Source organism: Salmo trutta, chromosome 5 (genome assembly GCF_901001165.1).
Source record: "Salmo trutta chromosome 5, fSalTru1.1, whole genome shotgun sequence".
Lineage (NCBI taxonomy): Eukaryota > Metazoa > Chordata > Actinopteri > Salmoniformes > Salmonidae > Salmo > Salmo trutta.
In genome coordinates, this window is record NC_042961.1 from 54,094,520 (window position 1) to 54,111,688 (window position 17,169).

The 17,169-nt window shown below is 42.8% G+C and overlaps 2 protein-coding genes across 3 annotated transcripts in view; one reads left to right on the top strand and one right to left on the bottom strand.

Annotated features, from left to right (window-relative positions):
• Positions 1–1,992, top strand: part of LOC115194974 (uncharacterized) — a 389,153-nt gene extending 387,161 nt beyond the window's left edge. The window contains exons 23-26 of the mRNA XM_029754876.1: positions 160–439; positions 1,439–1,584; positions 1,708–1,766; positions 1,912–1,992. Of these exons, the coding sequence (XP_029610736.1) occupies positions 160–439; positions 1,439–1,584; positions 1,708–1,715 (434 nt within the window). The 3' untranslated portion in view covers positions 1,716–1,766; positions 1,912–1,992. The remainder of the gene's footprint in view (positions 1–159; positions 440–1,438; positions 1,585–1,707; positions 1,767–1,911) is intronic.
• Positions 1,993–8,370: 6,378 nt separating this feature from the next.
• Positions 8,371–14,845, bottom strand: si:ch211-63p21.1 (uncharacterized). Of its 2 annotated transcripts, none has more exons than XR_003878382.1 (7): positions 14,620–14,845; positions 13,066–13,172; positions 12,307–12,396; positions 11,686–11,735; positions 11,303–11,373; positions 11,021–11,192; positions 8,371–9,155 (listed from the first exon to the last, which is right to left on the bottom strand). XR_003878382.1 is itself a non-coding variant. In XM_029754274.1 (7 exons), the coding sequence occupies exons 2-7, from the start codon at positions 13,138–13,140 to the stop codon at positions 8,934–8,936; spliced, it is 705 nt and encodes a 234-aa protein (XP_029610134.1). In that variant the 5' UTR covers positions 13,141–13,172; positions 14,620–14,838; the 3' UTR covers positions 8,371–8,933. The 2 variants fall into 2 exon arrangements, 1 of the variants encoding a protein (XP_029610134.1); XM_029754274.1 differs by having other exon boundaries at positions 11,661–11,735; positions 14,620–14,838.
• Positions 14,846–17,169: the final 2,324 nt, after the last annotated feature.

Genomic DNA, 17,169 nt, shown 5'->3' on the forward strand with positions numbered 1-17,169 from the left:
TCTTCTCTCCCCTCTCTGCAACATCCACCCCTCTCCCCTCAACGACTCCTACCACTACTATCCCCCCATATTTTAAATATGTAAAATGCCTACACTGTAAGATTATTGACAATAACTGGTCATATCTGTATTAAAACAATCTTGTCTCTGTCCCTGTAGTAAATGTAGCGTTGAAAGGAGTGGCCACCCAGTCATCACTGTATGGGGATGGCCAGGCTCACAATGCCATTGATGGGAACAGAGAATCAAACTATCACAAAAGATCCTGCACCCACACTGCACAGGAGACCAACCCCTGGTGGAGAGTGGACCTGCTGGATGTGTACAGAGTGACAGCTGTCACCATCACCAACAGAGGAGATGTTGTTCCTGAGAGACTTGATGGTGCTGAGATCCGCATCGGTAACTCACTGGAGAACAACGGCACCAACAACCCCAGGTGATGCATAGACATTTGTAGATTTTTATCAAATCAAACTTTATTTGTCACATGCGCCGAATACAACATGTGTAGACCTTACCGTGAAATGATTAATTACAAGCCCTTAACCAACAGTGCAGTTCAAGAAAGAGTTAAGAAAATATTAACAAAAAAAGTAAAGTAAAAAATAATAAAAAGTAACACAATAGAATAACAATAACGAGGCTATATACAGGGGGTACCGGTACCGAGTCAATCTGTGGGGGTACAGGTTAGTTGAGGTCATTTGTACATGTAGGTAGGAGTGAAGTGACTATACATAGATTATAAACAGCAAGTAGCAGCAGTGTAAAAAAAAAAAAATGGAGGGGGGGAGTGTCAATGTAAATAATCCAGTGGCCATTTGATTAATTGTTCAGCAGTCTTATGGCTTGAGGGTAGATGCTGTTATCTGGTCATCAGACCAGATAGTGTTGAGGCATGGTCCTAGGGCTGAGGTCCTCCGAGTGAAGAGAGAAAGAGAGAGAGAGAGAGAGAGAGAGAAAATACTTAAATTCACACAGGACAAGACAGGAAAAATACTCCAGATATAACAAAATTACCCTAGCCCCCCAACACATGACTATTGCTGCATAGTTCATGTAGAGCCTTATGGTCAGATGCCAAGCATTTACAATCCCAGGCAGTGATGCAACTTGTCAGGATGCTCTCGATGGTGCAACTGTACAACTTTTTGAGGATCTGGGGACCCATGCCAAATCTTTTCAGTCTCCTTTTCAGTCTCCTTTTCAGTCTCCTTTGTCATGTCTTGAAGACATTTGGATCCAATGGTCATCATCCATGCTTCTGTAGATATTCTGTGGCTATATATTGAACAGACGGATGGTTTTCTCTTTTGTGAATTGTAGTGTCCTTATTCAATATTATTATATTTTTCTCTCCCCCTACTCTCTCTCGCTCCTTTTCTCTCCCTCTTGTCTCTTGCTCTCTCTCTCTCACTCTGTCTCTCTCTTTCAGATGTGTTGTCATCTCCCACATCCCAGCAGGAGAGCGCCACATCTTCCAGTGTAATGAGATGCAGGGTCGCTATGTTATTGTGGTCATCCCTGACAGGAAGGAATATCTCACTCTGTGTGAGGTGGAAGTTTACGGCATTCCTGCAGGTAATTATCTGTAACTGTCTTCTCTCTTCACATTTATTACCAAGTTAAATTCACATAACTTTTATATGGTCGATCCTCAATGTTCTGGAAGTATAAATACTGTATATAATACTCTGTCAACAGGGCCCTAGTTTTCAAAAGCGTTTTGTCAAGCAGTGGCTTTGCTTCCAACAATCAAACAGGTACTGTGTGAATAATTTATTTGTGTGTGTGTGTGTGTGTGTGTGTAAGACTGTGTTGGAAGAAGACTTCATCATTAGCATGTAGTTGCTATGTGAAAACATTTCATTGTGTTTTCTGTCAACATGTCCTCTTCCTCTGTTACAGGTATCTTCAGTGTGTCTACGTCACATGCGATGTGTTCAGCTACCACCATTACATGACAGGATCCATCTTGCTGTGAAAAAAGTAGGACAGATGTTGTTACCAAAGTTAGAATAAACTCACTGCCACTCGATATATATGTATTTTTTATAGCTTTTTCCACCTAAACAATTTTTTTTGCTATAATTTTTTTTTTCTTCGTTTAAGTGTGTCCTGTATTCATGATGTCCCCATTGGCCCGATACTTCCCCAACAGGTTACACCCACATCAAACCACACCCCCAAGCCAACACAAGTTTGGCACCTGTCATGGCCGCCAGCATTTCTTGAGGTGCAAGCCAAAAAACAAGGCCAAATCAGCTGTTGCAGTTCCCCTTTAACCTTTATCTAGTTGTTTTCTAGACATCTCCTGGTTCTGTATGTTTATAGTTTTCTATGTGTGTTTTCTTTCTTTCCCACTTCTCAGCTGTAATGCTCTCCTTTTGAGCATGGGTTCCTTATACTTTATCTTGCTTTATCTTGGCCAGATCGCAGTTGTAAATGAGAACTTGTTCTCAACTCGCCTACCTGGTTAAATAAAGGTGAATAAATTTTAAAAAATAACACACTTTTTACATGGCTTTTGTTGTATGTATTGTACTATTCACAGTAGAATTTGTCTTCCTATATGATAGTATGACATCTACTGGCCTTTTCAGGTACTTCAGATTACCCAACCAGGTGTCTGTAATTATCAATCAATCAATCAATCAATCAATCCATCAATCAATCAATCAAATTGTATTTATAAAGCCCTTTTAACATCAGCCGATGTCACAAAGTGCTGTACAGAAACCCAGCCTAATACCCCAAACAGCAAGCAATGCAGATGTAGAAGCACGGTGGCTAGGAAAAACTCCCTAGCAAGGCAGGAACTTAGGAAGAAACCTAGAGAGGAAGCATGCTCTGAGGGGTGGCCAGTCCTCTTCTGGCTGTGCCGGGTTGAGATTATAACAGAACATGGCCAAGATGTTCAAACGTTCATAGATGACCAGCAGGGTCAAATGATAATAATAATCACAGTGGTTGTAGAGGGTGCAACAGGTCAGCACCTCAGGAGTAAATGTCAGTTGGCTTTTCATAGCCTCTGTAGTGCCTTGCGGTCGGATGCCAACCAGTTGCCATACCAGGCAGTGACGCAACCAATCAGGATGCTCTCGATAGTGCAGCTGTAGAACTTTTGAGGATCTGGGGATCCATGCCAAATCTTTTCAGTCTCCTGAGGGGGAATAGGCGTTGTCGTGCCCTCTTCACGACTGTCTTGGTGTGTTTGGACCATGATAGTTTGTTGGTGATGGGGACATCAAGGAACTTGAAGCTCTCGAACCCGCTCCACTACGCAGTCATGGGTAAAGGAGTACAGGAGGGGACTAAGCATGCATCCCTGAGGGGCCCCTGTGTTGAGGATAGGCATGGCGATGTGTTGTGCCTTACCACCTTATCTCTGGGTGTCTGTGTAGATGGACTTGTTTGACTTCTGTTAGTTGAGATATGGTCTACTGACCGAAAGCTTAGCTACTGTTAAAAATAATTTGTAACTGACTGGAAGCGTGCAGAGATTATTTCCAGTTTTTCCTATATATTTTTCTTTTGAAAGTTGTCATTCAAAATATGTTTGACCTTATACCTTTAACCTTTTGCAGAACACTGGGTTGAAGTGTAATGACCTTCCCTTTTTTTATAGTAATTCACTTGTAGCCTGCACATGGAGAGAAATAAATATGTTTAAGTTGTTTAACTGGTGTCCTTGTGAATATAGTATTTAAAGTGTGGCACATGCTACATTAAGTGTTGAAACAATATTAACATGTTCATTGACTAGAGCTCAGCATCAACACCATAGTGCCCTCAAAGCTCATCACGAAGCTAAGGACCCTGGGACTAAAAACCTCCCTCTGCAACTGGATCCTGGACTTCCTGACGGGCCACCCCCGGGTGGTAAGGCAACAACACATCTGCCACGCTTATCCTCAACACGTGGGCCCCTCAGGTGTGCGTGCTTCCTCCCCTCCTGTACTCCTTTACCCATGACTGTGTAGTGGAGAGGGTTTGAGAGCTTCAAGTTCCTTGATGTCCATATCACCAACAAACTATCATGGTCCAAACACACCAAGACAGTCGTGAAGAGGGCACGACAATGCCTATTTCCCCTCGGGAGACTGAAAAGATTTGGCATGGATCCCCAGATCCTCAAAAGTTCTACAGCAGCACTATCGACAGCATCCTCATTGGTTGCATCACTGCATGGTATGGCAACTGGTTGGCATCTGACCACAAGGCACTACAGAGGGTAATGCGTACGGCCCAGTATATCACTGGGGCCAAGCTTACTGCCATCCAGGACCTCTATACCAGGCGGTGTCAGAGGAAGGCCCTAAAAATGGTCAAAGTCTCCAACCACCCAAGTCATAGACTGTTCTCTCTGCTACCGCACGGAAAGCAGTACTGGACCGCCAAGTCTAGGTCCAAAAGGCTCCTTAACAGCTTCTACCCCCAAGCCATAAGACTGCTGAACAATTAATCAAATGGCTACCGAGACTATTTGCATTGACCCCCTTTTTTTACGCAGCTGCTACTCGCTGTTTATTTTCTATGAATAGTCACTTTACCCCTATCTACGGGTACATATTACCTCAATTACCTCGACTAACATCTAACCCCGCAGATTGACTCGGTACCGGTACCCCCTGTATATAGCCTCGTTATTGTTATTTTGTGTTACATTTTATAGTTTAGTTTGTAAATATTTTCTTAACTCCTATTTTTAACTGCATTGTTGGTTAAGGGCTTGTAAGTAAGCATTTCACGGTAAGGTCTACACTTGTTTTATTCGGCACGTGACAAATAACATTTGATTTGATTTGTCCCACCAACCTCCAGCTCCACATCATAGCCCTCTCTCTCTGCCCACAGCTCTCTGATGGACTGAAGACTGACCTTCATCTGTTCTTCAGCAGAGATCTTCTCTTCTGCCCTCTTCTCTACTCCCTTCTTCATCTTCTCCTCCTCTTCACTGCAGAGTTCTAGAACTCTGGGGGCCCCTAGTATTGTAGCTGCAGTCTGTATCTGGGCCAGTGTGTGTCTGTTCAGAGCTCCTAAGGCCCCAGTGTAGGCAAACTCCAGCACCTCTGCCAGCCCCACACACCCCACTTCAGGACCCAGACTGATGGATATCTCTGTCTGTTTGTCCATGTCAACATCTGCATAAAACCGAGCGGTCAAACAGGGAAATAGTTCCAATCGTTTTCCACAGATAATGTTTCCCATAGGGGATTTTTAGAAACACTTAAAATAAGGGCTGTTTCGTGTAGGCTTACCCTAGCGTGATGTTTTGATAATCGTGTAAATCTCTATAGAACAAGGTGACTTTTATTTCCACTGTGGGGCTCTATATGATACCTCTTGGTGATGTCATTCGGAAACACAATGTCAATTTTCACTGCTGTGCAGAAGACACACAGCTGTACATTTCGATGAAACGTGGTGAATCCCCAAAATTGCCTACCCTGGAAGCCTGTTTTTCAGAAATAAGGAAGTGGATTGCCGCAAATGTTTTACTTTTAAACTCAGACAAAACAGAGATGCTAGTTCTAGGTCCCAAAAAACAAATAGATCTGCTGTTTGATCTGACAATTGATCTCAATGATGGTACAGTTGTCAAAAAAATAACTGTGAAGGACCTCCGTGTTACTCTGGACCCTGATCTCTCTTTCGACTAACATTTCAAAACAATTTCCTGCTGTAGCAAACTGTCTCAAATTATGATCCCACATCTGTAACGGCACACAAGTTGCAAAGAAAGTCTCCATGCATCTATTAATTGCGTCCATAAACTGTAAAAGGGGACTGTTTGGGGCATCTTGGTGCCTGACTTGGAGCCTGTTTGAGCTGCTTCAATCCAAGGCCTCTCTCATTTCAAGACATCCCAAAGCCTTGGCACCTCTTCTCCATTATGCATTCTGGAGCAAGAGAAAGGGAGAACATTCTTTAAGAGTCAGAAGGATCACACACATATACAGTACAGAGCGCAAACACACGTATACACACAGAGAGCGCAAACACACACACACTTAGGTTGGCATTTACTGAGATGACTCATGTAGTGGAGGCAGCTCTGCAGAGTGGTCACTAGCTGTCACAGCCACAAAGTCAGAATAGCTGATTTTAAACCTAACCTTCAAAGTTTTGGTAGCACTAACAACTACTAAAGTTAGCTAAAATAAAATGTATGAACTACTTGTAATTAACATGTTTTATGAGCTGATAAAATAGCAGACGTGCATGTTGTTTTATTCACACACTCGCCCGTAGGCGGCTCTGATCTGGCAAGCTTCAATCCAGCTATGAAAAAGTCTGTCTTTCAGTCTGCATGAATCAGATGGTTGCCATGGAGACTAGCCTAAAGGAAGAGGAAGAGGGAGGGAGTAAGGTGCTAAGTAACTAACCTCCTTATGGGACTCACCCACCCCAGGCCCTTTTGTGTGTGTGTGTGTGTGTGTGTGAGTGAGAGAGCGAGAGAGAGAGAGAGAGAGAGAGAGAGAGAGAGAGAGAGAGAGAGAGAGAAAGCTGCCACTCACATATTTAACACAGAATGCCATTCTGTCTTCTCACTGTTTCATAGTCGTGAGTGGTGCCCTCATTTTTCTTCCTATTCTCCTCCTCCTACTCCTCACCTTTGTGTCTTTCTCTCTCCCTCGCTCACTCCATCATCTCCAGCTCTTCTGAAGAAATGAGGAGAGAAATGTAGAGAAGCAGTCTTTCCATGTTGATGACTAACACTTCTGCACTTGGGACATAAGAGTGGTCATAAGCATTTGAATAAATACATCTTTAAATGAGATTTACATTTGCAATTCAAATCGCCCAATAATCAACATCCATGTTCCAGTTTTACCCATAAAGTATATTTCACAATATACGTAAATATAAAATTAATAAAAAAATAAACATTGTCAAAATACAATATAGCTTTATTTGATTACTGTGGCCCCAATGAAGCATAAAGATTAACATACATTGTGATACTTTGGGTTATAAATGTAAATTAACTAACACCCAGATCACTGGAGGCTAGTGGGGAGCTGTAGGAGGACGGGCTCATTCTAATGGCTGGAATGGAATCAATGGAACGGAGTCAAACGTGGTTTATTCCACTCCAGCCATTACAATGAGCACGTCCTCCTATAGCTCCTCCCACCAGCCTCCTCTGACCCAGATACAGTGGATCACATCAGTGGATTTCAGACATACTTCATAAGCCGGAGGTGAACACATCCTTCATACAATAAACATAAAACTTGTAATAACCTGGTTTACAAGCAGGAGTCAGTGGTCCCCTCATAACCAAACACTTACAGTACAATACAGGTTTACGTGTACTGGATTATCTGTCTTACCTAGTTACCAGTCTAGTTTATGAACTTCCTCCTGTGAATGACATAGCACCCTATTCCCTACATATAGCAAATAGGGTGCCATTTCAGATGTAGCCATTGCACAGAGCAGGCTGTCTGTGCAATCCTGCTTCCATTGAATTAGGCCAAATTGTAATTTAGATCTATGGGTCCCTGGATTCACAGGCTAAATACCTCAGAGACAAGAGGGTGAGAGAGTTGGGGGGGGGGGGGGGTCACTCACTCATGTGCCAAGGACAGAGCATGGATTCAGTTACGAGACAGACAGACAGACAGACGGACGGATGGACGGACGGACAGACAGACAGGAGGGGATAGGGAGATTGAGAGAGAGACAGTCAGACAGAGAGAGACAGAGAGGAGGGCAGAAGAGACAGAGAAAGACAGAGAGGAAGGGGGTAAGGGAATCTAGAGAGAGACAGAGAGGAAGGGGGTAGGGAGATTGAGAAAGAGAGAGAGAGAGAGAGAGAGAGAGAGAGACAGCAGGAACAGTAGATTGCATAGGTCGGTAATTTACATGTATTTCTATTGAGCCTACAAAACACGTGTAACCCTAAAACCCTTTGCCACCCACATATCACACCATCTTCAGCATAAGCAGCAAGCCAAGAGGTCTATTTTTGCAAATGAGTGGGAGAGAGAGAGAGAGAGAGAGAGAGAGAGAGAGAGAGAGACAGACAGAGACAGAGACAGAAAGAGAGATATGAAGAGCACAAGCTGCCTGTTCAGAAATAGTGTTGTGGAAAAGGGTGATGATGCTGCTATGGCTTATGGTCTGATGTTGTTATGGTTTATGGCCTGATGCTGCTGTGGTTTATGGTCTGATGCTGTTATGGCTTATGGTCTGATGTTGTTATGGTTTATGGTCTGATGCTGCTATGGTTTATGGTCTGATGCTGTTATGGCTTATGGCCTGATGCTGTTATGGCTTATGGTCTGATGCTGCTATGGCTTATGATCTGATGCTGCTATGGTTTATGGTCTGATGCTGCTATGGTTTATGGTCTGATGCTGTTATGGCTTATGGTCTGATGCTGCTATGGCTTATGGTCTGATGCTGTTATGGCTTATGGTCTGATACTGCTATGGCTTATGGTCTGATGCTGCTATGGCTTATGGTCTGATGCTGCTATGGCTTATGGTCTGATGCTGTTATGGCTTATGGTCTGATGCTGCTATGGCTTATGGTCTGATGCTGCTATGGCTTATGGTCTGATGCTGCTATGGCTTATGGTCTGATGCTGCTATGGCTTATGGTCTGATGCTGCTATGGTTTATGGTCTGATGCTGCTATGGCTTATGGTCTGATGCTGCTATGGTTTATGGTCTGATGCTGCTATGGCTTATGGTCTGATGCTGCTATGGTTTATGGTCTGATGCTGCTATGGCTTATGGTCTGATGCTGTTATGGCTTATGGTCTGATGCTGCTATGGCTTATGGTCTAATATGATTTGTTTACAGTATACACACATGAATTAACAACATGATGCGGTGACGCGAGGTGATTAAAGCATAATTATATTACTCAAGGAAAAATATTACAATGAATTAAATAAAACAGAGAAGTGAGGTCAAGTACTGGCCCGAGGCATCAGGAAAGATATGATGACGATGACTAAGGAGAGAGAGAGAGGGATGGAGAGGAGGAGAATGACAGGCAGAGAGAGAGACGAGGGCCACAGGAACCAGAGCCATTTTGGGCCAGTTCTGGGCCCTTCGACTGGAGGACCCTGACTGTCTCCGCTGACACTGGGTCGACAGATCACTAACGGTCTGACCTGTGATACACTCTCCTGAGAGAGAGAGAGAGAGAGAGAGAGAGAGAGAGAGAGAGAGAGAGAGAGAGAGAGGCTTTCATTACATGGTGGTTTCATTTCAGTGAGGGAAAAAAGTATTTGATCCCCTGCTGATTTTGTACATTTGCCCACTGACAAAGAAATGATCAGTCTATAATTTTAATGGTAGGTTTATTTGAACAACAAAAAAATCCAGAAAAACGCATGTCAAAAATGTTATAAATTGATTTGCATTTTAATGAGGGAAATAAGTATTTGACCCCCTCTCAATCAGAAAGATTTCTGGCTCCCAGGTGTCTTTTATACAGGTAACGAGCTGAGATTAGGAGCACACTCTTACAGGGAGTGCTCCTAATCTCAGTTTGTTACCTGTATAAAAGACACCTGTCTACAGAAGCAATCAATCAATCAGATTCCAAACTCTCCACTATGGCCAAGACGAAAGAGCTCTCCAAGGATGTCAGGGACAAGATTGTAGACCTACACAAGGCTGGAATGGGCTACAAGACCATCGCCAAGCAGTTTGGTGAGAAGGTGACAACAGTTGGTGTGATTATTCGCAAATGGAAGAAACACAAAAGAACTGTCAATCTCCCTCGGCCTGCGGCTCACTGCAAGATCTCACCTCGTGGAGTTGCAATGATCATGAGAACGGTGAGGAATCAGCCCAGAACTACACAGGAGGATCTTGTCAATGATCTCAAGGCAGCTGGGACCATAGTCACCAAGAATACAATTGGTAACACACTACGCCTGATCCCGTGTGGCTCAGTTGGTAGAGCATGGTGTTTGCAACGCCAGGGTTGTGGGTTTGATTCCCATGGGGGACCAGTATGGGAAAAACATTTATGAAATGTATGCATTCACTACTGTAAGTCGCTCTGGATAAGAGTGTCTGCTAAATGACTAAAATGTAAAATGTACGCCATGAAGGACTGAAATCCTGCAGCGCCTGTCTGAAGTTCGCCAATGAACATCTGAATGATTCAGAGGACAACTGGGTGAAAGTGTTGTGGTCAGATGAGACCAAAATGGAGCTCTTTGGCATCAACTCAACTCGCCGTGTTTGGAGGAGGAATGCTGCCTATGACCCCAAGATCACCGTCAAACATGGAGGTGGAAACATTATGCTTTGGGGGTGTTTTTCTGCTAAGGGGACAGGACAACTTCACCGCATCAAAGGGACGATGGACGGGGCCATGTACCGTCAAATCTTGGGTGAGAACCTCCTTCCCTCAGCCAGGGCATTGAAAATGGGTCGTGGATGGGTATTCCAGCATGACAATGACCCAAAACACACGGCCAAGGCAACAAAGGAGTGGCTCAAGAAGAAGCACATTAAGGTCCTGGAGTGGCCTAGCCAGTCTCCAGACCTTAATACCATAGAAAATCTGTGGAAGGAGCTGAAGGTTCGAGTTGCCAAACGTCAGCTTCGAAACCTTAATGACTTGGAGAAGATCTGCAAAGAGGAGTGGGACAAAATCCCTCCTGAGATGTGTGGAAACCTGTTGGCCAACTACAAGAAACATCTGACCTCTGTGATTGCCAACAAGGGTTTTGCCCCCAAGTACTAAGTCATGTTTTGCAGAGGGGTCAAATACTTATTTCCCTCATTAAAATGCAAATCATTTTATAACATTTTTGACATGCGTTTTTCTGGATTTTTTTGTTGTTATTCTGTCTCTCACTGTTCAAATAAACCTACCATTAAAATTATAGACTGATCATTTCTTTGTCAGTGGGCAAACGTACAAAATCAGCAGGGGATCAAATACTTTTTTCCCTCACTGTATGTGGTTGCGATGAGGTTTAACTGTGGTTGTGTATTAGGTTTGTGATGTGGTTCTGTGTGGTTGAGGTACCTCTAGTAAGGTTCTGTTGTGAGCCCGGTGTGGACTCAGTCTGAGGTTCCAGCGGTGACTCCTGTGACTCCTCCCCCCATCGTCCTCACTCTCCGTGGTGTCCTGCCGTGCTATTCGTGGTCGCTTCCGTCTCCGTGAACTGATTCGCTGGAGAGAACCTGGCTCCTGTAGTCTGGACCAATCGAAACAGCAACAAAATGAAAAGACAATACGTACTGTTTATGAGTGACCGATTGGTGAGTAAGCAGTGTGTGTGTGCTTGTGTGTGGGTGGGTGTCGAACCTGCAATCTGTGTCCTCGATGTCAGCGTCTGCATCGCTGTCACCCTGAGGATCAGACAGGGCACACTCTTCCTGCACAGTATGAGTCACATGAATTAGACACACGTACACATGTGCAGTACAATCACTCATTGGTTTCAGCCACCTACATTTTAGACAAAGGTAATACTTCAGTATGTTTGTGTGCATCATCATTCAACATTATATGCAGTGCCGGGATTTTCAATAAACCATACTGAGTGGAAACCGTACTGATGTTTTGTAACATCAATATCTGTGTCATTGAACGAACACACACACACACACACACACACACACACACACACACACACACACACACACACACACACACACCCTACCTCTGTGCCATATCCCTCTGAGTACCTGGTTATCACTACCCTGTTTTTCCCACAGTGTTCACATTTCAGTGTGTCCTGAGAGAGAGAGAGAGAGAGACAGAGTCGTGAGTGGTGTACAGCATGATACGTGTGTAGATGAAATGCATAGGGAGAGATAAATATGCATTTCAACGAGGCATAACAAACTAAAGCCGGGACTCAATCCGATTGCGCATTGTCAACAATGCAGATTTTAAAGGCAATGTTCCCACGTTGCAGTAAACGGTGCAGAAGTCGGCTCAACTGACTATTACACTTAAATGTCAAGCGCACTATAGCGTATGGTTTTCGCTAACAACGAATTCAACAGGAGAAGTTCCGCCCCCATTCATTTTCAACGAGGGCACACGCAGAGAAATGTGTTGGGGATTGTGGGAAGGTGAGCGGAGAGAGCCCTGCTAGCGGATTGGTAGAAAAGTTGAGCTCTGCTCCACTGTATGCAAATTTCATGCGAAGCGTTGGAGTGAAGCATTGTAATGAAGAGTCAAAACCCACTGTAATAGTGCAGTTTTGGATTGAATCCTGCTTAAATATTGTCCAGGTTAATTGATGCTTCTGTATCTTCCCTTGGATGTAAAAAATGATATTATAGAACACCACTTCTCACCGGCGTCTGTGTATGTGCTTCAGAGTATAATGTGCAGGGTCCAGGCTCACACAAACACACTACGCCAACTTCTCCACAACTTGCCCCCATCTGCAGAGAGAGAAACAGTAAGTGAGAGATATAGAGAGAGAGAAACAGTAAGAGAGAGAGAAACAGCATGAGAGAGAGATAGTGTGTGTGACAGAGCAAGAAATGGAGAGATAAGCATGATAAATGAGGAACGGAGAGAGAGAGAGAGAGAGAGAGAGACAGAGAGGGAGTGAATGAGAGAGAGAGAGAGAGAGAGTGAGAGAGTGAGTGAGAGAGAGAGAGAGAGAGAGCGAATGAGAGAGAAAGAGAGAGCGAATGAGAGAGAGCGAATGAGAGAAAGATAGAATGAGAGAGAGTGAAAGATAGAATGAGAGAAAGATAGAATGAGAGAGAGCGAAAGATAGAGAGAATGAGAGAAAGAGAGAATGAGAGAGAGAGAGCGAGAGAGCAGAAAGTAGTAATGATTTATCTGGAGCCATCCGTCCATCACTAATTGGACAGCAGCAGAGGTTACAAAGTATACTTCATGCTGTGTAGAGTACAAACCTAACAGTGGGGCCCTAATTACCAATGTCTCACACACACTGAGACACATGCGTACACTAACCCACACACAGGATGGTAAATGTCCTATCTCGTGCCCTCATGCACTCACATGATTAGGGTTGAGTCAGTGTGGGTTATACTGCTCAAACAGACAAAGACACACACACACACACATTATGTTACCTCACAGTCATTGTCGGAGGTCTCTCCAGATGAAAACAGGCCATGAGAGTCAGATTCCCTCCGATGCTGCAGCATCCCTGACCTGACCCACTCTCTGTTACATAGACCTGTAGACAGGGGAGACAGGGGTCAGGCTCGGGTTCAGTATGCAAACATTGTGGGACCTTTCAGACAGAAACGGCGTGAATAGTGCGGATGTGATTCCTTGTTCTATACGTCAGAGAGGCATGTTTGTTCTACATAACACATGTCTATCTGAACATTGGCCAACGTTGTGTCCTGCTTAATGCAGCCTAGGCTCAGGGTTATTCAGCATATCTATATATACCCATCAATAGGATGGCGGCATAGTTTAAAAGACAGGATGAAAATATATATTAAATAATAACAATTGTACATTTTATTTGTAGGGAGCTTTTCATTTACAGACAGTAATCACAAAGCTCTTTACATTAGGGAAACCTATTAATATTATAGTAGTATCCAATGACTATACTTTTTAACCCCTGGCTGCACCTGCAAATTGTTGGGTATGTGGTAGGCATACTTTATTTTTCAAACTAAAGAAGCCTCATCATGGACAAACATTATTACAGTAAGTAGGTCAATTACAGTATGATTACAATGGAGGTGTTATAATTAAGCAATAAGGCCTGAGGAGGTGTGGTATATGGCCATTATACCACAACCCCCTGAGGTGCCTTATTGATATTATAAACTGATTATCAATGTAATTAGAACAGTAAAAAAATATGATTTTTGTCATACCCGTGGTATATGGTCTGATATACCACACTTTTAGTGAATCAGCATTCAGGGCCAACGGGTTTATAATGTATAATATATATTATGTTCAACGTTATAAATAATACCCAATAGGTAATTCACTCTACAGTATTACAGCAACACAACCTTCTAGAGTTTGGATAAACAGTCAGAGGAATGGAGCAGTGGGTGGAAAGTTCCATTGGAAAATGCTCTTGACAGCTTTTGTATATCCGAGGAGATACATTTCACCACAAGCTCGCATGCTGCTGCTAGTTGAGAGGGATTGAAATGTTTATCGTCATCAGAGGGGTATTTCACCTCTCACACGAGCATCTCTACACAGCTGGTCTGTTATTACGTAATGCGGGAGGGAGCTTTTCGTAGCGCGACAACTTTTTTCCCATTAGCATGAGCCGACGGATTTTTCACAATGCAGTTCCATAATATGCTGTAGTAGCCTAAACGATCATGCATACAATCAACATTGTGACTTCGCTGTCACTCAATTCAATTCAAGGGGCTTTATTGGCATGAGAAACCTATGTTTACATTGCCAAAGCAAGTGAAATAGATCATAAACACTCTCTCTAGAAAACCCGTAAGTTAAATGCAACCAATGCCGTTTCAAGTTGTGGTGCTGCAGAAAAACGTAGGCCATACATAAGCACACTTTTCACCTATTCTAAATTATGTAATATAGCTATGGGGAATGCGATGATATTTCGATTGAATTCCCCTATTACAGATATGCGCATATCAACTTGGGTTGCTTTCATAACTCCATACCTTAACTTGAATGCATCATTCCATCCCCCAAAAATGTTTCATGCGAAAAATATTGCAACTTTATATTTCAAATGACTGGAATATAAACGACGAATCTCTCTCACGGGGTGTAAAACCAGAGGCTAGTGCTGCTTCCAAAATATTTGACATTGTAATCCGCTATGATGTCAGTGTGAAGCAAACGATAGCTCGGGCATCGGGAGTGCGCTGACCATAAATAAAACTCCAAAACAAGACACCGGAGCGTGCAAAAAGGTGGGCGGAGATAGAAGATAGACACTTGGTATAACCACTCCTATATGGGAAGAAGAACGACGAGAGGCAGAATCTTACCAATCATTGATTTCAACACGGAGAGGGGTGGGGTTCATATGCTGCTTTTCACATTTGGTGTGCGGCTTTTGTGTAAAACCTTTCCCAAAAAGTCTATAAACATATACAGTTTAACTTCAAAGGTTAGCTTAAATTAACAAACTTGAATAAACAAAGGAAGAGAGCACTGTTCGGATTTTCTTTTTCTTTCAAAATGTTATAAAGTAGGGCCTGTAAAATAACTCAATTTGCTAGGAAACAGTTCGACATTTAGTGGGGGAGTCCTCAAAATAGCTTGACATTAACCAGGTTTCCATCCAACCTTTTAATGCGAGGAAAGTGCATATCAGGCAAAAAAAATATCAGGACAGATTTGTATTTAACTAGGTAAGTACTTTCTTATGTACAATGATAGCCTACCAGGGAAGAGTGGATTAACTGCCTTGTTCAGGGGTAGAACAACAGATTTTTACCTTGTCAGCTTGGGGATTCGATTCAGTAACCTTTTGGTTAATGTCCCAACGCTCTAACCACTAGGCTACCGTCCACCCCCAATGAAAACAGCAGATTTGTCAGTAAACTTTCCAAATGTTTGATAAAACTAAATACCACAGACAATCTTTTTGTGTCTGTAAAATTAATTATGGGAAATGTTTTAATGCAAAAATATTGACATAATAACCATAATCTATTTTGAAGTAAACTTGGTGTCACGCAATGATATGTTGTGTGGTCCTCCCACTACGACTTGGGAAAGCATGGAGTTTATTAGGCTACGGATGAAATAAGTTATAATGAACTTCACAGGGCGGTGAAAGCTTGACGCTCCTTTCAATACATGTTGAGGGTATTATTCTGGTGACATGATGATCAATGCTTGGCTGACGTTTGAACCAAAACATTTTGGCTATCTCGCAGCAAATTGGACAGTGCTGATTTTTCAGTGTAACATTTCTAGTTTATGATTCAGGCATTAAATTCACTCTGCACATGTGAAATTAACACTCAGGGGTGTAAAAGAACCCCCAGTGTTTGTGTTAATAACCAGACTTATTGTTTTACACTGTGGAGAGTAAAGCAGTACCATCAAAACCACACCCATTTATATCTTCTGAGTGGTGCAGTGGTCTAAGGCACTGCATCTCAGTGCTAGAGGTGTCACTACAGACCCTGGTTTGATCCCAAGCTGTATCACAACCTGCCGGGAGTCGCATAAGGCGGCGTGCAATTGGCCCCGTGTCGTGAGGGTTTGGCCGGGTAGGCCGTCATTGTAAAATAATAATTGGATCTTTCCTGGTTAAATAAAACTATTTCCCAGCATGCTCTATTGCAGGTAAATATTTTTGGGAGGTTGTTTTTAATATCTGTGGTTTTGCATGTACATTGATTGATTGATTGATTGCTTATTTATCTTTGTTTAGCATAAGATTAATCAAACTAAACTAATCCAATCAGTTAAATATATTTATTGCACCCATTACTGAAATGGTTGTTCCACTTTAAATGTTTTTTACTTTATTAAGAGTTCTAACCCTGACAGTCATTCTGAATGCAGTTTGTGTGTAAATAAACATTCTAACTGTTTGATATCTTAACTCTGTCTGGATTCCAATAGGATTACATGTCACTTTGCAAGCCAGCATGATGTGGCCTGTAAACTAGTGATGGAAAACTAAGGATTTCTAAAGGCTTTCACCAAATTGTGCTGAAGAATGGTTTATTGCTGGTAGCTTCATTATCTGTTCACAATTCACATTAGTGACATCTGCTGTTCAGCAATAAATAACACCGTGTGATTATCAGATATAAAAAAATATCCCACTGTTTTCATCAAAACTCCCCGACACAGCGGTAAATCATTGGCTTCAGTAGCCTATAATCAGTTGGATTACCAGGTATCCCATTTTACACCATGCTTCCCTTTTTTTGCCTTCAAGTGTACTATATTTCAAAATGAAATCTATGGCATTATTTGGGATGCTTAGTACAGAAACGTATTGTAACGACCCTGGGTTTATAAGCGCGGAAATCGACTCTGCCGCTCGAGCATGCTTTTGCGGCACAGTCGATAGCGCGCCGGACTTCGGGCTTGAAGGTCGAGGGTTCGAGACCTGCTCCCTGCCTGTTCATTACAGTATACTGTACTAAATGAAACAAATTATTTGAAAAACTGTGCAGAAAATGTGGTTTCACATTAAACAATTATAAAAATAGCATGCCTACATCAGGATTCAACCT

Coding starts and splice junctions, on each gene's coding strand:
- si:ch211-63p21.1 (XM_029754274.1), bottom strand. CDS start 13,140: ATGCTGCAGCATCGGAGGGAATCTGACTCTCATGGCCTGTTTTCATCT. Junction 11,736..12,306: donor AAGCACATACACAGACGCCG/GTGAGAAGTGGT, acceptor TCTCTCTCTCAG/GACACACTGAAATGTGAACA. Junction 11,374..11,660: donor CAGAGGGATATGGCACAGAG/GTAGGGTGTGTG, acceptor CATACTGTGCAG/GAAGAGTGTGCCCTGTCTGA.